Source organism: Halichoerus grypus, chromosome 5, assembly GCF_964656455.1.
Source record: "Halichoerus grypus chromosome 5, mHalGry1.hap1.1, whole genome shotgun sequence".
NCBI lineage: Eukaryota > Metazoa > Chordata > Mammalia > Carnivora > Phocidae > Halichoerus > Halichoerus grypus.
The window spans coordinates 126002140-126026349 of record NC_135716.1 but is presented as its reverse complement, the minus strand read 5'-3'; the positions used below and the strand labels follow the sequence as shown (position 1 = coordinate 126026349).

The 24210-nt window shown below is 35.6% G+C and overlaps 1 protein-coding gene and 2 pseudogenes across 1 annotated transcript in view; 1 reads left to right on the top strand and 2 right to left on the bottom strand.

Moving 5' to 3' along the window:
* The window catches only part of MSH4 (mutS homolog 4), a 91343-nt gene extending 68280 nt beyond the window's left edge, over window positions 1–23063 (top strand). The window contains exons 14-20 of the mRNA XM_078071729.1: window positions 1241–1365; window positions 3238–3438; window positions 6637–6755; window positions 8098–8226; window positions 15529–15703; window positions 17067–17155; window positions 22872–23063. Coding sequence (XP_077927855.1) covers window positions 1241–1365; window positions 3238–3438; window positions 6637–6755; window positions 8098–8226; window positions 15529–15703; window positions 17067–17155; window positions 22872–23063 — 1030 coding nt within the window. The remainder of the gene's footprint in view (window positions 1–1240; window positions 1366–3237; window positions 3439–6636; window positions 6756–8097; window positions 8227–15528; window positions 15704–17066; window positions 17156–22871) is intronic.
* Window positions 10719–13074, bottom strand: LOC118551762 (endoplasmic reticulum membrane-associated RNA degradation protein-like; annotated as a pseudogene).
* Window positions 14130–14369, bottom strand: LOC118551764 (reactive oxygen species modulator 1 pseudogene; annotated as a pseudogene).
* Window positions 23064–24210: the final 1147 nt, after the last annotated feature.

The following is a 24210-nucleotide window of genomic DNA, read 5'->3' as shown; positions in this document are numbered from 1 at the left end:
TTAAAGTCTGTCATTGTGATTGGAATTGCTCAGCCTCACAGAAGATTCAGGGCAAATCCAATTACAAAAACAAAAATAGAAACAAAAACAAAAAAACATCATTATACCTGATACTTCTGTAGTATGCATTCCACCATGATGTAGAATTTGGCACATCTTGGGCTTCATTCAGTTTATTCTTTTCTTATGGTATGTAAGCCCTCAACTTCTCATGGCATATATTTATTGTAATGATATGCTCATATATCATTATGTGTGTATGTGATATGTGTATGTCATATCACATATATATATATGAGCATATCATTACAATAATGCCAGTCTTTTGCTGGTCATGAAACAGTGGCAGTACAGCTGGAAATAAGAAATAGATCATTCATGGGCGGGGTGAGGGGGGGCCCGGCAAAAAAAAAAAATCATTCATAATCGATGAGCTTAGATGATAAAGACAAATGTTGGACTTTCAAAACAATTTCAGGGCATGGACCACAGAGATTATGAGATATAATAGGTTTGGGGAACATATTTCTCCTCATAAGGGAAAAAACCAAGACCTTCAGCTAGGATCAAGAGTCAGGTGCTTAACCAGCTGAGCCACCCAGGCACCCCTTAAGATTTTATTTTTAAGTAATCTCTATACCCAATGTGGGGCATGAACTCACAACCCAGAGACCAAGAGTCACATGTTCTACCAACTGAGCCAGCCAGGTGCTCCAAGGAAAACCTTTTTTATTATGTCACAGTGTAATACCTCTACTATGTAAAAAGCTTCAATAATTATGTTGTTAAGGTGTGTGTGTGAAAGAAAGAATATATTAACTTTTGTGTTGAATTTAACATTTGCAAAAAACACAAAATTATTAGCAGATGGGATCTATTGAAGCATAGTGAGGTCTTGTTTGACCTATAAAAATAATTTTATTAATGAATATTAATTTTATTAGTATTTAATAACAACAATCATTTCAAAAACATGGTGTTAACATACCAGATGATGCGTTCTTGCTACAAGTTCCTTGAATTCAAAGAACTTCAATTTCCTAATCTCTAAAATGAGGCAAAAGAACAAAAAAAAAAAAAAAAAATAAAATGAGGCAAAAGAACAATAGACTTTACCTGTAGAATACAACTGAACTGTGAATGTTATTTTACCTTAGGCAATGAATTTGACATTATTTTACAATTATATTGTATGTCCCTCTTTAAAAGCATTACCTGACTTCCAAACATGTACTTTCAGGATAGTGTGCAAACTGCTTAGTGAGATTTATGAACATATTCATTGCTTATATAAACTATCTGACACTGTCTCAATGCTGGATATGCTCCTGTCATTTGCTCATGCCTGCACTCTTTCTGACTATGGTAAGTTACTTTCTTTGGAATAAATATGTTGCGTACTGAAATTTGTCTTCCATCCAAGCAATTTTATATAACAATTATGAATGTTTTACATTTTTTTACCTGAAATATGGTCTCTTGCCTATGGTCTTAGACTAAGACTTAAAATAGAAAAAGTAAAATTACTCTTAAAATTTGTTTTAAAAGTCAGAAAATTGTTTACTGAGAAATTGACAAATGAGAAAGAAAATACTGCAAGAAACTTTAAAGGTTCCCCAAATAGGAAAGACTGAAAAGCTTCCTCCTTGGTGGAAATGACAATGATCCAAATTGATAAGAGTTCAAATCTGAAGACTCATTCGAAACAGTGTGACAGAAGCAGATGAGAGAAATGAAATCTCCAAAGTGAACATTTTCTAAACTAGCTCCTTAGATATAAACATTTCAAGAACAGGGATTATATCATATATTTTTGTATCACAAGTCTTTTGTAACCCAAGGTCTTGATCAGGTTTCTATGAATACCTTCCAAGGTAAAGGGAGGAAGACAGGGCATGGGACAAGTTAACACTAAACTCCTACATGCCTCCAGAGTAAACGCATTCAAAAGCATTCATTATAAAAGAGAGGTTGGTTAGAAAATAATTTTTAAACTACTTTCAAAGTATTCTTAACACCAAAAGTCATTATTTATAGGTTTGGAGTTTCAGGATGATCTCTCTCAAATTAAAATGGAGCAACATCAAATATCTTAATAGCTAAGAAAACTATTAAAATAGTTGATCCCTAAGGTATGGTTTTGACCCCAGAGGAGATCTAAAAGATTGAAAACTTTTGGCTTATAAAATACCAATTGAAAGAGTTAACATTTCCATAAGAAATATAAAAATAAGAAAAAAAATCTTCGTAAAATACTTATTTCCCATCAAAAAAATAAATTTACATAGTATTTGGGAAATTCTAGTGATTTTAACTAGAAATTTCAATGTTATTAATGATATTAAGTCCACAATTATTCAAACTTAATTATCACATACTAGTTCCATAAATTTGTGTATGGGAGTGTGGTTATTACTGATAAGTTGGATAAGAAATTTCAAGGGGTTAACCTGAAGTATTCACTTCACTTAATATTAGAAAATTACTTAATATTTATATTCATTATTTGTTTCTACAAATTAACAATATATTTTGTGTCTGTTTTGTCTATCATCTGGGTATTCTTTTTAGACAAAATTTCTGTAAGTTTCTGGACATAAAATTGTATTTGGTTCTACTTTATATCCATATGTCACTTGAAAAGCTAAGTATGCCAAATTTAAAATAAAACTTAAGGTGGGAATTAAGTAGATGTACAATTTTGTAGTACTGGTAATTAATTGTTATTTTAAAAGTATTATCGGGGTGCCTGGGTGGCTCAGTTGTTAAGCATCCGACTCTTGAATTCGGCTCAGACCATAATCTTAGGGTCATGAGATTGAGCCCCATGTTGGGCTCCACACTCAGTGGGGAGTCTGCTTGAGATTCTCTCTCTCTCCCTCTCCCCCTCCCCCCACCTCACACTCTTTTTCTTTCTCTCAAAAAAAAAAAGTATTATCAATGGCTAGCTGACTCTTTTTAATCTGTATAAATCTGAAAATGTTACAAACTGTTTTGGAGCTCAGGACAATGACAAAGAATTAAATCCTAGCGTTCCCTGGAAGTGAATAAAAGTTGTGATGGTGATTAGAATGCATCAGTTACAATCTAGAGGGATTTTGGTAGGGATTTAAGATAAAATAATACCTTAATACTTTGTCCCAAATTGACCCTAGTAAAATCACACATATATACCACACAGACCATTAAACATAAATATATTAATCTTACAAAACCTTTCTTTCTTTCTTTTTTTAGTTCGGCCAGAATTTACTGATACTTTAGCAATCAAACAGGGATGGCATCCCATTCTTGAAAAAATATCTGTGGAAAAACCTATTGCCAACAATACCTATATTACAGAAGGAAGTAATTTTTTGATCATAACTGGACCTAATATGAGTGGGAAGTCCACGTATTTAAAACAGATTGCTCTTTGTCAGATTATGGCCCAGATTGGTAAGTTATGGCTTTACTTCATACTTAATGATTCTTCTGCTCCCATTTAAAATGTTTTGTGCCTAATATTTTAGATCCAGGTGCCTAATTAACCCCAAAAGAATTTGGAGTAGGTTTTCTTACCTAAAAGTATAATAGTGTCTATTATGTAGACCATAACTTTTACTATTTGGTATTGATTAAGCTCCATCCAATTTGGATTGCATTGTACTAAAAATTTTGTACGATGTAACAGAAGTAAAAACTACCTTACTATAACTATTAATGTTGTATCAATTATTACTAAACTGAATCATATTATTTCTGATTCAAAAACAAACTTTGTTGTGAGAAAAAGTGAAATAAGTAGGATAAGCTGCTGCCTTTAGTAACTCATGTAAGATTTTTCCCAAATTATAACACTGGGGAAAGAAACATCTTTTACTTAATTTAAGGGCTACCAGGAACTCGGACGCAGCACTTGATACGGTAACACATTATGTGTGCATACATACACATATAAATGGCCATCATTGGCTCAACAATGCATGTATTTCTTGGTGTAGGGGCACAACTTAGCTCTGAAAACTAGGTTTCCTTGAGGACTCTATGAATCAGAAATGAGATGATTTGTCCTAATACAATGGTTCTCAACCAGGGATGATTTTGGTGCATTTGGTCCCTCCCCCAATGCACTCCTGGCCCCCAAATTTGACAATATCTGGAGACATTTTTGGTTGTCACAACTGAAGGGAGTGTAGAGTCCAGAGATGTTGCTGAACATCCTACAATGCACAAGACATTCTTCCCTCCCCCTGACACGTGTAAGAAAGATTATCCAGCCCAAGACGTTAGTGTGGTGGTTGAGAAACCCTGGCCTAATGTAATAAATTGTAAGGGGAATACAGCAATAATAATATTGACGATACAATACAGATTTATCCTTACTACTGGGAAAGAAAATCAGAGGTGAATAGTGAAGAGTAAATATTTTATTGGGTTTATAGTTGTATTGGAATGAAAAGGACATCTTAGCTAATTTCCCTCCTTTTATAAAGTGATTCATATGTGATAATAATCTTATTTCTATTTGAATAGCTATGAGGAGCTCTGTCCTTTAAAAAAAACAGGCTATGCAATTGGACATCTGTAATTGTTAGAGCATTCATTATACTGACTTGAAATCTGATTTTCTATAACTTCTACTCATTAGTCCTAATTCTTATATTAATCTCGTTTGATGATAGCCCCTCAAATATTAGAAGAAAATTATTCTACTTATCACTTATTTTAAACCTCTAAAATACCTAAAAGTATATACAGTATCCTCATATAATTTGATCATAAAGGAAACAGTCAAATTTGAAAGGCATGGAAATTAAGAACATAGGCTTTGGAGCTAGACCTAGCTTGTCTAGTTACTAGCTCCGTGATCTAAGGCAAATCACTTAACTTCCTTGGTTTTCTTATCTGTAAATGAAAATTCTAATAGTACCTAATTCTAAGAATTGTTGTAAAGATTAAGTGAGAATAATGTATGTAAAATACTATGGATGTAGGGAAAGGTATGAGAAAGAAAGAGACTTTCCAGGCAGAGGTAAGAACATATTCTAAAGCAAAAAAACGAAAAAACAAAAACCAGTATGATGTGCCCAAGGAAGGACAAGAAGTCCAGATTCCTTTGTAGAGCAAACAGTAGCTGTGAGGAGTGTAGGATATAAAGCCAGAGACTGGGCAAGAGCCAGATCATGAAGGGTCTTAGGTACTTCACTGAAGAGATTAAACTTCATCCAGAAATCTGTAGGGAGCTATTGAAATTTAAGTAAGAGAATCACATGATGTGTGATGTGAAAGGATTTGCCTTTCACATAGATCATTCTGGCTGATGTATTGTCGGAGGAGAGCCAGACCAGAAGCAAAGTACCAGTGGGGAGCTTCTGTAGTAATTTTTAGACTTAAGGATGTTAGAGAGCCTTTGTGGTGGAGGTAAATACAAATGGGCTAAGGAGAAAGTATGAACATATACCATGTATGCTATATCCTCTCCTTGGTACTTTCACATTTATTTTCCCATTTAATCCTTTCAGAAATCCTGTGAGAAAGTTGTATTTAAGAGATCTGCTATTGAGGTGCGATCATTATAATTACTATTGTTATTTATTTATTTATTTTTTGTTTTCAATTCCAGTATAGATGACATACAGTGCTCTATAAGTTTCAGGTGTACAGTATAGTTATTCAACAATTCTATACACTGCTCAGAGCTCATCATGATAAGTGTACTCTTAATCCCCTTAACCGATTTTACCCATCCCTTCACCCACCTCCCCTCTGGCAACCACCAGTTTATTCTCTATAGTTAAAAGTCTGTTTCTTGGTTTGTCTCTCTGTCTCTATTGTTATTATTGTTACTTTTATTTTTATTAGTAGTATCCTGACTTTTGCCTTCTTTTCCTGCTAGTCCTTTTTCCTTAGAGATTGATGCTATTCTTCATCCTTATCTTGGTTTTAAATCCTGGAATAATCAGGAGTTTGTTTCTTCACTCCCTATATTTCACCATTTTGTTCTATATGCTTGATACTTTTCCCATTCAACTATTTGTATATTTTTATTCTCTTATGATTTTAGAATGCCTTTTATGTCCCATTCCGTATAGAGGTAGTTGCATTAATCAGATTGATTTGCTTTCAAAAGGTGAATATTTTAGATTATTTAGCATGATAACTTCTCAGGCAGAAAAAGTCTCAGGGATGAAAACTCACCTTTAAAAAAAATTAAATGTCTTGCTTTCATTCTAATTCTGGGTATTTCTATACATTTCTAATAACATACTTCCTAATACATCTTTCTGTAACAATTTTATCAACTTGAGCTTCATAAGCATTTCCTCCAAATTTTCCTATTTTGAATTTTTTTATATAACTATATTATTTAACATTTTTGTGAAGTTTATAATAAATCTTTCTAATGTACTTGAATTTATGCTGTCTTCCATTTATATGTGAGAAGGATGAGACTGGGAGAGTCTAATTGCTGCCCAAGGATATATGGTAAGTGACAGAGCTGGGGCCATGTTGTCTAACTGTATCTCCAGTGATCTTTCCACTACATAATCCTTAGCTAGGTTAATAAATAATCTGAGTTGGTGAGAAGTGCAAAATATTAGTACTTATATTTTATAAAAGCATTTCAATTTATGTTTACTTTATATTTTACAGGATCATATGTTCCAGCAGAATATTCTTCCTTTAGAATTGCTGAACAGATATTTACAAGAATCAGTACTGACGATGATATTGAAACAAATTCATCAACATTCATGAAGGAAATGAAAGAGGTACCCAAACTAACCTTTCCTTATGTTAAACATATGTTGAATTCTTCCACTAATGGTCAATTATTATGTACGAAAATATCCTTATTCTAAAACATGCAGATGTGCTTATATTCCTCTACAAGAGCCAGAGGGCAGTCAAAGACAGCTTCTAATTTCTGTCTTACGTGGAAATGGAAGAGAAGGTTTTATTGAAAAATACAGTTTTAAATAAAAAGCTAGTATTATTGAACAAAAAACATGCTTTCATGTTTTTTATGGGATATATAAAAGACCGTCAGAAAACAATGATCTGTTCAGGACCATTTTGTATCTATTGTTCTTATTAGGTTTGATTTTAAAATAATAGATCACTGTGTTAGAATGCTTTTAAAAATCATCCTCTCGTGTGCCCCTTTAGAATTTTCACTTTCTGTAACAAAGTACGTGTCATCACCTTTTTCTGATCTGAGCAAATATCAAATAGACTTGAAGGGCTAAAGGTATTCAGTATAGCTCTTGAGGTATCTTCAGTAGGTAGGAATTAATGGATCACTGTAGATTTGGATAACTTTTTATAAATAGGGGGAGAATAGTTATTATCTGTGCTACTGTATATGACTTTTACATAATTATTTAGTATGTATTGAGTATCTATGGGAGAATATAGCAATGTACTAGGTGCTTGAGGTGTATTTTTAAATGGTCCCAGCTCTCAAGAAGCTTAGTCCTATAGAAAGGTAAAAGGCCATAAAATTTACTATTGTGTCAGTACATAATGTGGGTATAATTATAATTTTTGGGAAAGAGGCTAATACTCTTCAGTGGGGAAGGAGAATTTCTGTCAATTAAAGTCTTGGTCTTTGTTGCATGGATTTACATTTATTTGTTTAAATAGGAATCAATGGACTTGGATACTTTTCCCTCATTTTTTTTCTATCTTTACTGGCTATCGAGATGTTAAAATAAACTTGAGAAATAGTTTTGAGTATTTTATGACAATTAATTAGTCATTTGTGGAGAAGAAAATGACCATCTTTGTGTATTATTTAAACATTTAATTCATTGCTTAGTTTTATTTCACTGTTTCTAAAACATTAATATTTTAGATAATGGTTATTTACTCTTTGTTGTCTCATACACATATGCATGTGTCTGTTTATATACATATCAGCTGTTCTACTGGAATTATTAGTCATGAGAATTTTTAGAAGAAAAGCAATGTGTTAGTTTCTACTCAGCTGGTTATCTTTATAAAAATACATTTCGGATGAACTAATGAAGAGACTGGATTTTTCCTCATTTTTTAAAATGGTAGTGACAGCTGTTTGGTTACAATGAATAATATTAAAATTATATTTTTCAGATAGCTTACATTCTACATAATGCTAATAACAAATCACTCATACTAATTGATGAACTTGGCAGAGGTACTAATACAGAAGAAGGTATTGGCATTTGTTATGCTGTTTGTGAATATCTGCTGAGCTTAAAGGTATTCTTCTCTATTCTTTTAAGTGTATTAATTTTGAGTCCTTTTTTTTCTTAAAGATTTATTTATTTGAGAGAGAGAGGGCAAGAGAGAGAGCTCACACACTCGTGAGTGGAGGAGGGGCAGAGGGAAAGGGAGGAGGGAGAGAGAAATCTCCTGCAGACTCCCCGCTGAGCACAGAACTGATATATGGGGCTTGATCTCACAGCTGTGAGATCATGACCTTAGTGGAAACCAAAAGTCCAGTGCTCAACTAACTGAGCCACCCAGGCGCCCCTTATGTATCCTTTGTATATTTATCATGATTGGATTTTACAGGCATCTACAAATAGCTCTTTAAACAATTTTAGGTAATAAAAGTGTACCATAACTTTTATATTTTTCTTAGTTCATTTCTGATAGAAACAGGAACAGCTAGTATGATAGTCATGATGTAGACAAGGAAAGAAGGAAATCAAGAAATACAAATAATATCAAAAGTAGTCACTTGGCTTTAATTTAATCAAATTAAAAGGCAAAACATGAAAGCATTTCAATAATTGTCTCCATGGATAATAACATTGACTGTGATGTCACAACATGAAGTGAAAAAGTAGGCATCTGAGGTCACTTTATGGAAAATTATTTTACTTACCCAACTAAGATTTCATTCCTTTAAAGAAAACAGGTTTTCACAAATCAAGTAAAACAGGCTATGATTTTTGCTCTATTATTAAGCTAATTTGTAAAATATCTCTTTAGATGATCACTCAGAATATATACAGGTATGAAAAAACTTAAAAATATTTTTCCATATTTAAAGTACCTTGAAATATCCCTAAGATGATGTCCTTTACCTTAAATGACAGTCCATAATTTACTATAAAGAAAGAAAAATCTTATTTTTGTGATAGGTATGTGATAAATCAAAAGTAATGTTAAGAGATAACATTAGTTTTTGTAATACTGAATCTATGTCAGTTGATCAGAATTTCTCATAAAAATAAGATATATATATATATTACTTGTTAGGATTAAAAGCTAATTAGTATCTGTGATGGTTAATTTTGTATGTCAGCCTGACTGGACTGCAGAGTACTGGACATTTGGTCAAGCAGTATTTTGGGTGCATCTATAAGGGTTTCTGAATGAGATTTGTATTTGAACTGGTAGACTAAGTAAAGCAGATTGCCCTCCCTAGTGGGGGTGGGTCCCATCCAATCAGCTTTTCTGTTTGTTTGTTTGTATTCATGGGCTTGGTAAATATCAGTTCTTTTATTTCCTCTGTTCCGTTCCAGCTCCAACATAAGAAGGGTTAAGAGTAGTTAATCCTATAAATCATCATATAAATTAGAGTCCAAGGGAGACACTGCAAAATAACATGTCCCAGGAGCAGAAACATGACATGTGAGAATTGGGGTCTACACTTGCACGAGAGAAGGCTACATCACAGGGGCAGAAGCTTGGTGCTCTGTTTTTACCCAAGAGTTTAGTTTAATAGGGGGTGGTGGGTGTTGAGTTGGCAAAGGGATGGATGGAGTGTGCTAGAATGTCTGTCATCCCACAGCACCACACCTTCTCTTTGAGGTCTCCTTGACACTGTTCTCTGACAGCAGAGAAGCCAGAAACACACATGGTGAATGTCCTTCCTTGGAGGGCTGTGGGCTCGAACCTGCCAGGGAGGTTTGGAAGGTGGAGAAGGGGCCATAATTCACTGTGTGCAGCCTAGCACATACACAGACCTGGGGTCCAGGACAGCCTCAGAGGGATTCCTGGGAGCTGCTGGCTTTGTTGCTGCCACCTGAGACAGATGTCAGGGCCTTCCCAGATGTTCTAGACAATTGCAGTGGCCCAGTGAGCTCTTGAGAATCACAGACTTTGGCTCTCCGAGCTGGACTGGGGCAGCTGCACCCCTGACCCTCATTCCTCTAGCTCTCCGTGCTCCTGTACAAAACCCTCCATACCCAGACACGTGCCAGGGCTCCTGCTTTCCTGGCTACACACTGACCAGCAAACCTGCTGCCTGGCACCATGTCTGCCCACCATACCTTCTAGGAGCTGTTCCTCTTCAACTCTGTCCCATGGGATCTGGATCATCCAATCTTATTCTCAGTTCCAGGGATGAGGCCAGACTGATCCAGGCTCTCTCTGTGCCCCAGTGGTGGCTCAGGAGTGTATGCCTACCCAGGCTGGCCAGTGAGTACAGGAGGAGGGTCCTGGCCACAGTGACAGTTTTCAAAAACTTTCTGGGTGACATCTAGGTGAAAAGTTCCCCTTCCTCTGGACACTGTGTCATGGTGGAGGGACCAAACTGCTGTGGCCACTTGGGGACCTAGCCTGAGGTTCACACAAACTCAGGAACACCAAATGAGAAGGCTACAGAGAAATGGAACTTGATCCTTGGTCAAACAGACCTTGGAATCCACCCTACCTTTGGATTTTCAATTTCCATGTTGGTAAAGCCTATTCGGGCTAGGTTTTTGGATGTAGCCAAAAAGCATCTTGACTTACTGTTTTCATAAGACTCCTTTACTTGTGGACTTCTTGGCTAAATGTATTAACATTTGTTTCTTCTTCCTAAAAGTCAAATTTTCAACATGGCTGTCCATGTAAGATTGATAGTTTTGTTCCATTTGTTCTTCTGTTGGCTGGTGTAAGCCACCAGGTTCTCTGCGTACTGCAAGAACATCTTTAAGAACTTTAGATACTCATAAGATTTTTTTCCATGAACCACATGAATGTTGACCAATTCCAGTACAATCAGTGATAAAATTGGGTAAAGCACAGGAGACAGAAACTTAATACTACTTCCTTTGCCTGGAACACAACATTCTGTCTACCCACTGCTAGTGTCTCAACTCCGTGGAGGCAGCAACCTGACTGGACATGCGGGTGCAATGTGTGCTGATGTTTCGAAGCATGATGAGCACTTCCAGAATGGTTCTAGGACAGAACAGAGTTAGGATGGGGTTGCCACAGAGTTCACAGATTACCTGGGGCCACTTCTCAGCAGGAAGATTGTCCCAAGTCACTAACAACACAGTGATTCTCAGGCAGGTGGTAATGCAGCTCATACATGATTTTTTTTTAAAGATGTTATTTATTTATTTGACAGAGAGAGACAGTGAGAGAGGGAGCACAAGCAGGGGGAGTGGGAGAGGGACAAGCAGGTCTCCCGCCGAGCAGGGAGCCCGACACGGGGCTCAATCCCAGGACCGTGGGACCATGACCCAAGTTGAAGGCAGATGCTTAATGACTAAGCCACCCAGGCACCCCATCATACATGATTTTTTAAAGAGCTGCAAGCATTTGTTTCAGAATTACTTCTAATCTGGCTGCTTCCTCAGCTTCTTCAGGCAAAGGCAGGAGGGGCCAAACACTTATGATGCTCTTCTCACAGCTCAGCAAGTTTTTTTTTAAGTTGAGAAACTGAATGGAAGGGAACACTGTAGCCTTCTGCAAGACCAACCAATGATTTTATTACTGCTTTTTCCTTAAGCGTTGATAACAGATCTTCGTCAATGAATCTGGGTAAAAGTACAATGGAAAATGCAAGTTATTGATTTGTTGCTTCTTTTGGAAATTTAGATAAGCTGATTTCCCCATAGCTTAAATGATCTCTTATATGGGGACTCTCCTGATGGTTCAGGAAATCCCAAAGAAATTCTATTGCAGGCTCTCCAAGGAAAAGAGGAATTTGATTGATTTTTACCATCATTCAAGTGTTTTGCCAATATTTCCTCACAGGTGGTATAAAGAGCTGTTGACTCAGCAGTCAAAAGTCTTTGTGGACATTTGTTAATGGCAAAACTCTCCTAAGTCCTGTCTCTAGCTGTGTCAATAACAACATGGCACAGTTGGCAAACCTGTGTGACTTGAACTTGATTAATGCAACTTCTCAGTATAGGAACATGACTTTTAATATAACAGTGTATTTCTTCATTACTTCTAATACTGTAAGTACCTCAGAAGTAACAGCAGGGAAAAGAGCCAAATCCTCAAGGTTTGTAAGAGCTCTGAAAGGTCGGCATGCCAATGCAAATTTAGTTTGTTGCAAATAACTCTTCAGCAGCTGACCCAATCCTGCTGTCAACAGTATCATCATTGAACAGTAGTTTGGAGGGATTTCTTGAGGGGACACAAACCCATGCCATAAGATGCTATGTAGACTGAGTCCACATGGAGATCCAGTGAAGACTTTTAGTATGTCTACCACGTACTAGCAAGCTCCTTAGATGCAAGCAGATCTCAAAAGAAAGGGGCTTTCCTGGGGTACCTGGGTCGTTGAGCATCTGACTTGATTTTGGCTCAGGTCATGATCTTAAGGTCCTGGGATAGAGCCCCGCATGGGACTCTGCACTCAGGGCAGAGTCTGCTTGGGATTCTTTCCCTCTCCCTCTGCCCCTGCTCCCCTCCCCCGCATGCCCTGTTGCAAGCCCTCTCTCTCTTAAAAAAAAAATAAAAGGGGCATTCCTTCCCATTCAGTAAAAATATATTGCCCGAAGCCTGTTCTAGACACGCTGTCAGTTTCATTAAGCTAAAAGAAATAGCAGGAGATTGAAGACTTTCCAAAACATCAGATATTTCAGGAAATAACTCTGCAAAAGCTGTCCACTGCAGCCATGGTGTATATTGAATTTCAAACTGCTCCTTGGTCAGAGATAACAAATGTGAGTGGACAGCCTCACAAACAGGGCGCAGCAGCCTCATGCTTCCCCCCGTAATCCACATTCTGGGCTGATTCTGTATCAGTCACACAGTCTGTGATTGTCTTCCAGCATACTTCACCCCTCTGAGTTATAGTGCCATTGATATCACAGTTTTCTCTGACTTCAAATCTGAGTTTACAGATCACATTATAGGACTCAGGGAGAAAGACTAGTGGTAATAGGATCCTCTGTTAGCATACTATGTATTTGGGAATTTCAGCCTGGGACCTGGGAGGTAAGGGAACTGGCCCCTGGAAAAATCTGGGGGTAAATACAGCTCCAAGGAGAGGGAGGGCAAGGGGTGCGTCTTTGGGGTCAGGGTCAGGTGCCCATCTTCTCTAGTTGCTCACTAGGGTCTGGTAAGGCTGACCTGCTTCTGCAGTGACGCAGTCACAGTGGAGGCTCAGGAATGGTGTCCTAGAGCCCACATCAGGGCATGCCTTCCAGCACACCGCCAGGGCTGCCAGAAGGGTGTGGCTAATGCTGCACCTCCTCCAGCTCTTACTGTAGTGGGCCTGAGCACACCAGGAGTGTGCTCACTGTGCACAGGCACCCTGGCTCCCATCTGCTCTACCTCCATGACTTCCAGCGCCTCCCATCCAATCAGTTTTGAGTGGGGCCCAGTTGAATACCTGAATAGAACAAAAAGGCTGCCCTCCTGGGAGTGAGAGGGTTACTTCCTGTCTGACTGCTTTCAACCTAGAATCATTTTTCCTGCCTTTGGACTAGAATTGAAACATCGGCTCTTTTTGGATCTTGAGCCTGCCAGCATTTGGACTGGAATGACACCATTTGCTCTCCTGGTTCTCAGGCCTTTAAACTCAGACTGGAACTACAGCATCAGCTCTCCTGGGTCTCCAGTTTGCTGATTGCAGATGTGGGGATTCTTCAATCTCCATAATCATATGAGCCAATTCCTTATAATAAATCAAGCTCTCTCTCTCTCTCTCTTTCTCTACACACACATACACACACCCGATTCTATTTCCCTGGAGAAGCCTCACTATTACAGATTTTGGTATTGAGAGTGGTTCTAGAGCAACAGAATTTTAAGGATGAGTTTTCTGAATCGGTTCTGGGGTTTCTGGAATTGACTCTTTAATCTGATTAGATTTATTTTATTTTATTTTTATTATTTAACTCAAAGACTTGTTTTATTATAGTAAATGGGCGGGGACTGATGGGAAGGGTAGATGTAGTGGGCAACCGTGGCCCTGACTAGTATTGGATGCCCATCCTGATGGCCACGAATATGTTAAAGATGCCACCACTCTGCATCATGGTTTTCCTGATCCCATCAATCAGCTCCCAACCCCACATTCCAATCCTGAGACAGGAAAAAGTACCCAAGAGCATCCCAGCTGCCATGCCCACTGCATAGCCCATCATGAAGCCCATCTTCACGTGGTTGAAGTAGCTTGGCTGGGACTGTGTGTATGGCCCCACAGCCACTGGCATCCTCTCAGCGTTCAAGTCCCTGCGCCATGGTGCCCCCACCTCACCTCTAATCTGATTAGATTTAAAGATACTAACAATTCTATTTCTAGTAGTTGAGTAATAGGTTGGTTTGATACATAAATTTTGAGGACATTAATGTTATTATGAACATGGTCCTCAAGTTCTAAATAGTTTACTGGACTTCTAAGTATTTTTCTGTTGCTTTATAAATTTGGTTTTATACCCCTTTTGATTTATTGAGTAAGTAGTTGAGTTTTTTTCATTTTTCTGTCCTATACCTCTTGCCATCCCCCTTACATGGCTGATGCCATTTGCCAGCCCAAATATTTTCTTTTTAATGTCTTAACATTTTATTTTTCCATTAATCACATATTTATAGTTTTTCCTGGTAATATCTTAAGAACATAAACAATTATTCAAGTCTCTGTCTAGTTTAGTAACTCACAACTGGAAACCACGTGCTGGTCATAAGTCACTTGAACCATCTGCATCAATATCACCTAAAATACTTCTGGAAAATGGAGTTTCCTGGCACTCCACATTACAACTACTGATTGAGAATTTTGGGGATATAAGTACCAAGAATTTGCATCTTTAACAAGCTCCCCAGGGGATTACTAAAGTTTGAGAATCATTGTCCTAAGCATTATTCTCCATCTTTTCTTTCTTCCCTTTAAGTACCTAACCCAAACACAAGGCAAATCTAAAAACTAAACCCTTTGCGATTTTGAATACCTAAGATAAACCATTGATTCCACTTTCCAAAAAATAGTTATATGGAGGGAAGCTACTTTTAAAGTAAAATTTTTTTAAAAGTTGAGGGAAATGTTATGATTTTGTTTGTAGATTACTTTTCTAATAAATGATTACCTCATTTAACAGCTTTATTTCTGATAAACCTCATCTTTTGAATATCTTCAGATTTTTTTTAGGATTTTAGTTTTAAATTTGTTCTCTTTCCTATAATGTAACATACATGTGATGTGTAAACATAATAAACATGTTTCTTTCATTGAATATAAATTTGCAAAACATTTTGAAATGAATTGACCATTATTAGTTTCATTCCTACGCCTCTGCCAAGCTACTTGGAAAATCAAACTAAAATTTTTTTCTGGTTCATTTTAAAAATACTGACAGTCATTATTATATATTCTAGGCATTTACACTGTTTGCTACACATTTCCTGGAACTATGTCATATAGAGGTCCTGTATCCTAATGTAGAAAACATGCATTTTGAAGTTCAGCATGTAAAGAACACTTCAAGAAATAAAGAAGCAATCTTGTATACCTACAAAATTTGTAAAGGACTCACAGAAGAAAAAAATTATGGTATTGCATATGGAAATTATATCTATATAATATCTATTGAAACACTACATATTCTCATAATTCTTCTCCCTTTACTTGGCTGTCAATCTAAGCAGCTTTTCCTGTCAAAGAATTCTTTTGAGTGCTTATGCTCTAAGACTGTATTTTCTATGTCAAGCTCACATTTTATGTATATTAAGCTTATATTTAAACTTATATCAACCAGTACTTATGTAGAATTACAACACATGAAAGTGCCAGAAGTATTAGTTTCTATTCTTAGAAAAATGTAATTTAGCTTGTATTTGCAAGTTATAAATGAATTGAAAATTGTATATTTCACACTTTTTCAGTAACATCTATTTTCTTCAGATGCAGGGAACTTCATAATCTAAAGTCTTAAAAGGGAATGTATTATCAAACCATATGATACTTGTAAACTTAATTAGATATTTTCTATCTAAATCATTATGTAACATTATAAAATCTCATGAATTCAGAAAATTTTTAATTGATCTATACATATAAGTTCCTAAAATTATTTTAGCTATGAATGTGACCCTTTGAGGAGGGGAAAGCATCTTTGTTTTGCTATTTGAAATGAGAAATCAACTGCATAACTTAATTTGTATCAGATATTTAATTTTTATAAGCTTTAATTTCATCTAGTAAATGGGGATAATTTTCCATATATGTAGGGCTTATGAAGATTAAATGAATTATCAAATATGAACTGTTTAATATAGTACCTAGCAATTAGTAACTTCTCAATAAATGTGTTAGTGTTGTTTCTATTGCCTCTAAAATAGTACATACAATAAACTGTTAGCACACAGTAGAAAGCCTATGTGGCATTTATACAATAAAATTAGGCTCAGGGGAGAATACTAGATAGTACTTTGAATTTGCATGAAGAATAGTCATCTATAGTTATATCTTGTGAGAAATACCTCTCTTGGTGATCTACTAGACAGATGAACATTCAGCTGTACAGTTATCTCTGTGACTAGGGTTATCTCTCCTCCCTTGCAAAGCTCATATTCTTTGACCTTCTATTAACCAACTGCATTTGTAGTTGGAATTTCATTGTTATTAAGTTTTCTAGTTACCCCTTTTCTTTTCCCTATCATGTTTTCCTGACTGTCTCAGATGTATCTTGAGAGGTAATTGATATTCTAATTTGTCATATGTCTTGGACAACTAATTAAGTATAATCGGTAAATTGTCATCCAGAACTTTGGAAAACTTAATTTTGAGAATTGCAAAGTTGTTCAGAAATGCCTGTAGAATAGAAGTCTAAATCTGTGAAGAAAAGATTATTACTGCTTAAAATAAACATAATACCTGCTATAACAACATTGAAGCCCCATTGTATTAATTTTAGGATTAAAAGCTGCAGAAGTGTCATCACTCCCACCATCAATTGTCTTGGATGCCAAAGAAATCACAACTCAAATTACCAGACAAGTTTTGGTAAGAAACTTCTTAGCAATAAGAATTGGTTTTCCAATTCAAGAAAATACTTTTAGTGTACATTTTTATAATGGTGTTGTATCTAAGTATATAATAATATTAATAATTAAAACATTTAAATAAAAACCTAATTCTAAATAAGGCAAATCTTTTTTTACTTCTCACAATTTTTTTGGTTTGGTCTATTTCAACCTTTCCCAACAAGTCAACTAATAAGATAGTAGACAAAGGTTAAACAGTTCAGTTCCTATAATACTTATTGCTACACTAACTTTATGATGAGAAAATAAGTCTATATAAAGTAAGCATTACAAATAAAAATCACATATTCCCTAGGTGGCTCAGTCAGTTAAGTGTCTGACTCTTGATTTTGGCTTAGGTTGCGATTTCAGGGTTGTGAGATCAAGCCCCGAGTTGGGCTCTGTGCTGGGTATAGAGCCTGCTTAAGATTCTCTCTCTCCCTCTCCCCCCAGCCCCACTCATGCTTGTTCTCTCTAAAAAATAAATAAAAATAAAAATTACTATGTACCACACTTTCATATCCTTTAAAATAGTTTTTAAAACTCTTATCTATTATCATATATAAGCCTCATGACTCTTCATGAAGTAGTTAGGTCTTTCTAATATAAGGTTAATAATAAAGCTGTTATTTTTACTCATGTTTTTACAACTGAGGTTCACAGAGGTTAAGTGTTTTGCTAGGAAGCAGTAGATTTATCTCTGAACTCATGTTGATTCAAAATTTGGAAATCTTTTTTTTTTTTAATATCAGGTTGCTTTATGTTTTAAGAATGCAGTGTGTTCAGTAAACTAAGCTAGGTGCATTATGAAATTTTCTTCAGTGGTAATGGTTTCCTTTGTCTTTCCCTCTTTCCTAACCTGCTTTTAATTTTTATTGTATCCCTTCAGTCTCTTGAGCTTCCAGACTATATGACTTTACTTGCCTAATCCTCCATTTGAATCTCTTCAACAATTTTGGCAGTGTCATGCTTCTGAAGATTCTCTCATTACCTAGTTCCTCAGACGTCATCTTGCCAAATTCCAATTATGGCAAGCCTTCTCCAGTTGCCTTCTAGGCTTTGGCTTTCCTAATAATGATTCTCAAAATATATTCAAGACAAGCTAATCTTATCTACTGTCAATTCATATATTCTACCTTTAGTCAAATATTTTACTGGATAGTTTTTTCCCCTTTTATTGATCTGTATAGTTTCTTTAACTCTTTCAAAACATTTCTACTCTTCCTAAACCCTCAATGTCCTCACTGTACAGAAAATTCACTTCCTATAGTTTTTGAGAGACTTGAGGTTATCATGATGAATCCTTGAACTTTTTCTCCTTAAAAACTCTATTTTGGGATTTCTGTTTTTCACCCAGTTCTCTTCCTTTCTATCTCAGAGGAAGAGATTACCTTTCAACTTATTTGAGGTTAACTTTTCTACCTTCTTTCCATCTCCAATAAGATATAACTTCATAAGTTTCCTTTCTTCTCTCTCTTTTTTTCTCTCTCTCTTTTTTAAAGATTTTATTTTTTAAATAATCTCTACACCCAACGTGGGGCTCGAACTCACAACCCTGAGAGCAAGAGTCACATATTCTACTGACTGAGCTGGTCAGGTGCTCCATTTTTTTAAAGATTTTTTTAAAAGTAATTTCTATACTGAACGTGGGGCTTGAGCTTACAACCCTGAGATCAAGAGTCATATGCTCTACCAACTGAGCCAGCCAGGCACCCCTTGTTCCCATTCTTCTCTCTGCATCCTTAGTGTTTATTCACTGGCTTTTCTTTTTCCTATGAATATGCTTAGGTTTATCCTAAGAAATCCTTCTTTATTACCTTACTTCTCAAAAGATATTTCTTTTTTTTTTTACTGCCAACTTCTTAATAGTAATAACTACTTACTTCTTCCATTTTCCACTTGCAAACTAGATCTTGTCATCATGCCACTGAAACTTTCTTTGTAAAATACCAACTAATGATGAACTCTTATGGCCTCTTTTTCACTTCTCATCTTCCCTGGTCTCTCCATGGTATTTGATACTACCCTTCTTTCCCTTTTCATAATTCTTCCCTGTCTTGGCTACTATGAAATTGTCCTCTCCTGGATGTCTTCATTTTCCTACCTCTGAATACCCCTTTTTTTCTTTCTTCACCAGTGCTTTTTTTTTCTTTTCAAATTTGTATTTAAATTCTAGTTAATTATATAGTTTAATATTGGTTTCAGGAGTAGAATTCAGTGAGTCATCACTTACATACAATACCCAGTGCTCATGATAACAAGCACCCTCCTAATACCCATCACCCATCTAGCCCACCACCCCCACCTCCCTCAATCAACTGTCAGTTTGTACTCTATTGTGACTCGTCTCTTACGGTTTGTTTCCTTCTCTTTTTTCCCCCTCCCTCCCATATATTCATTTGTTTTGTTTCTTTAATTCCACATATGGGTGAAATCATATGGTATTTGTCTTTCTCTGATTTATTTTGCTTTAGCATAATACACTCTGTCCATCCATCCATCTTGCAAATAGCAAGATTTCATTCTTGGCTGAGTAATATTCCGTTGTATATATATACCAATTCTTCTTTATCCATTCATCTGTTGATGGATATATGGGCTCTTTCCATAGTTGGCTATTGTTGATAATGCATGTAGCCCTTCGAATCTGTATTTTTGTATCCTTTGGGTAAATACCTAGTAGTGTAATTGCTGGGTCATAGGGTACTTCTATTTTTAACTTTTCGAGGAACCTCCATACTGTTTTCTAGAGTGGCTGTACCAGTTTGCATTTCCACCAACAGTGCAAGAGGATTCCCCTTTCTCTGCATCCTTGCCAACATCCGTTGTTTCCTGTGTTGTTAATTTTAGCCATTCTGACTGGTGTGAGGTGGTATCTCATTGTGGTTTTGATTTGTATTTCCCTGATGATGAGTGATGTTGAGCATCTTTTCATGTGTCTGTTAGCCATCCGGATGTCTTCTTTGGAGAAATGTCTATTCATGTCTTCTGCCCATTTCTTAACTGGATTATTTGTTTTTTTAGGTGTTGAGTTTAATAAGTTCTTTATAGATTTTGGATATTGACCCATTATCAGATATGTCATTGGCAAATATCTTCTCCCATTCTGTAGGCTGCCTTTTGTTGATTGTTTCCTTGGCTGTGCAGAAGCTTTTTATCTTAATGAAGTCCCAATAGCTCATTTTTGCCTTTGTTTCCCTTGCCTTTGAAGACATGTCTAGCAAGAAGTTGCTGCAGCCGAGGTCAAAGAGACTGCTGCCTGTGTTCTCCTCTAGGATTTTGATGGTTTCCTGTCTCACATTTAGGTGTTTCATCCATTTTGAATTTATTTTTGTGTATTTCACCAGTGCTTTTTATCGTTCTGCTTATTAAATGAAAGTTTTCCTAAGATTTTGCCCTTCCTTCTGTGTTTAAAACTATATTCTTGGTGAGCTCATCCTTTCCTTAGCTTCCATTTTCACTTCTTTTTGACCTTGAATCTATATATTTTTCTCCGTATTTCTTCTTGAAATCTCAACTTATGTTTTCACTCTTTAATAGGACCAAAATTAAATTTATCATATGAAAAATCTTCTCATTTCTTTGCTTCCAAATTTCCTAGTGACCCATTAGAATAATCTTTGAATCCTTCTTAATCACCTCTTATTAGGACTATGCAGTAGATTCTCTCTCTTTTTCAATCCATCCTACATACTTCTACCAGATTGTCTCTTTTTTTTTTTTGCATTGTTTACTTTTTCTTTATTATGTTATGTTAATCACCATACATTACATCATTAGTTTTTGATGTAGTGTTCCATGATTTACTGTTTGCGTATAACACCCAGTGCTCCATGCAGAATGTGCCCTCTTTAATACCCATCACCAGGCTAACCCATCCCCCCACCCCCTTCCCCTCTAGAACCCTCAGTTTGTTTCTCAGAGTCCATAGTCTCTCATGGTTCATCTCCCCCTCCGATTTCCCCCCCTTCATTTCTCCCTTCCTACTATCTTCTTCTTTTTTTTTTTTTTTTAACATATATTATTTGTTTCAGAGGTACAGGTCTGTGATTCAACAGTCTTACACAATTCACAGCGCTCACCAGATTGTCTCTTAAGCATAACTTTTATCATGTTTCCCCGTTCAGAAACTTTTGGTTGTTTCTTACCAAATTAAAGTGAAACTCCTTACCCTACTGTTAAACATTTTCTATGATTATTTCTCAAAATATAGTCTTAGAATTACCTACATTAGAATCACCTGTGATATCAGGGACCATCCTAGATTTTTGAAGATTTCCTATGGCTTAGGAATTTACATTTTTAACCAGTCTTCTGATGATTCTTAAACACACTAAAGTTTGTTAACTGCCGCCTTATGGTCTCCCTTTGTTTATTACCCCAACCTTAGATAACATTTCTCAATTTAACTAAAACCTACATTTCTGCCACATTGAGTTACTAGTCATTTCATCATTTTGACCTGTGTACCAGGATTTCTAATGTATCTGCTCTAGCTGTTTCCTCCATCCAGAATGCTCTTACTTCTGTGTTCTTCTATCCGTCAAGAGTCATTCCAAATATTCCATCCTACTTAACCTTTTCTTGACCTGAGCTGGAAATGAGTTCTCCTTCCTCTGAATTTTGAATCTCTCTCATGAGACTTATCATAATTACCTAAATCAGTTGCTTATGAATATGTCTCTTTCACTATAATAATATGTCTCTTTCATTGAGCCTCTTGAGTTCCATTGTGATGTCAGGTAGACATTTTTGTATCCCCCATAGACATAAACACAAGGTTTGGGGCCTGGAATATAGATGATGATAGATATTCAGTATTTATTATTTAGATAATAAACTGATAGTTGATCATTCAATGTATCAAATAGATGGGTGAATACATAATAATCTTATTTTACCTCATGGAGTTGGATTCATTTTTTTTACAGTGAAAGAAGAAAAATATCTTGAATTGCTTTCTATTGAGAAAGAGTTAGAGGGATTTTATTTCCCTTAGTAAAGGGAAAGTCACTGACTTTACATGAACAGTTAAGATTGAAAATGCTAATTCTTCTATCTAGCTCAGGAAACAAGGCCTTCTAAAGGCCTTCTAAAATATTAGAAAATTCCTGTTTTAAACATTGTTTCTTGGGCATCCTAACTATAGATTGTTAAGAATTGGCATAATTTCAAGTAGCTATTTATGGCACTTATTTTCAAAATGTAATTTACTCCTCAAGCAATGTATGTCTTAGACTCTAGCAGATTCTATATATGAAATCTCTTGAGAGACAAGCAATTTACTGTTGACCCATTCTGTCTACCAGTTTATCTATTGGGGAATTAAAGTAGGAGATAGCAGAGTACTACTCTGGGTGACATTTAAAATGAATACTGCATAGCAATGATCAATTATGTTGAGTGAGAAATTTTACCTATTTAGCAGATTTTTTTTCGTTGAAAAGTGATTTTCAAGAATATAAGAATCTGTCATAAAGTAGTAAATACTCATGAAAAGTTTTATTCTTTCAAAACCATATTTCTTTATTTTTTCTGGTACGTTCTTTGCTAGTTGAATGGAATTGACTTATCCAAAGGAATTAGTTACCTTTGGGTTCTGTATTTCTATGAAAGGAAAGAGAAAATTGCCAAAATTTTAAAACAAATTCATAGTAATCATATTTTAATTTTTATCTATATTTTTTCAATAACAGCAAAACCAAAGGAGTACCCCTGAGATGGAAAGACAGAGAGCTGTGTACCATCTAGCTACTAGGCTTGTTCAGACTGCTCGAAACTCTAAATTGGATCCAGACAGTTTACGAATGTATTTAAGTAATCTCAAAAAGAAGTATGAAACAGATTTTTCCAGGGCTGAACAAGTTTCAGGAAAGACTGAAGAATAATAACAATTCACATCATGTACTAGTAAAATAATGTATCTTAATATGGGGAAGCTAGAATTCATTTTTCCTAAGAGCAAAAGAAAATATTTGCTAAATTTTATGTCTTAATGGAAAATTGCATTATACTAACCTCAGAATTATCATCTATATATTGTCTATAAGAAAATATTTGTTATAACTTAACATATGAAAACCATTGAAAGGACTGTTTTTTATGTTAGAAAAATGTTAATATAACATTACAGTTTTTTCTCATTTATGAAAATTCATGTTATTAAGTCTTAAGTGTATTTATACTTACAAGTTATGGTTTAAAATGTTATTGTAAATACTTTAGTTTTGGGGAAAAAAGCCTTTTTTTTTTTTCCAGTCTGGAAACTTATGTGAGTTCTTTTACACTCTCTTCTGAAGCAATAAGACCCTATGGCTTAATAATTGCTTAATTAGTACCCCCAAATTCCAACACTGGATGCTTATGGAGTTTGTTAAAATGATACTGGGAATTTTAAAGTATTTTTTTGACATTGAGTATAGTTCTAAAGGGTGAAAATAAACAAATAGATATTTTGTAATGCAGAGAATGTTTTTGGAAGGAGAGTTGCCATCACCTACCCTTTCAGTTTTCCAAATACCAGGCATTCCATTTTCTACTCACCAACCTCTTTTCCAAGTTTCATTTTTGGCCATCTTTTTTAGGTGAGTAACCAAAGCAGCAGAAAGGTAATACTGATTGATTTGCCTCAGGGAGCATTTTATAGAACTCTTTTCCGTAGGCATGTGGCTTACACCATCATTTCAGAGTTTACCCGAAGGTCATTCTTGTTTCATAAATGGACAAAAAAAAAAAGGAAGACAATCATTTGGTCATTACCTGTAAAGAGCAGGGCTGTTGTCTTCTCAAAACCGTTTTTCTACAATTCCTTCTTACATAATCTCAGCACAAAGGCCCAAGATGGGAAGTTATTCTTTTCTTGGACAATTAAGTATCTGGAACTCAGGGTATACATTCAATAAACTGTAGAATTCATAGTAATTTGGCCAAAAAAATATATTCACAGACTGGTTAGGGCCCTATTTTTTGTTAATGTATGCATATTTTATAAAATCTAATCTTTTTTACTGTATTAAATTCTTAATAGATATATTG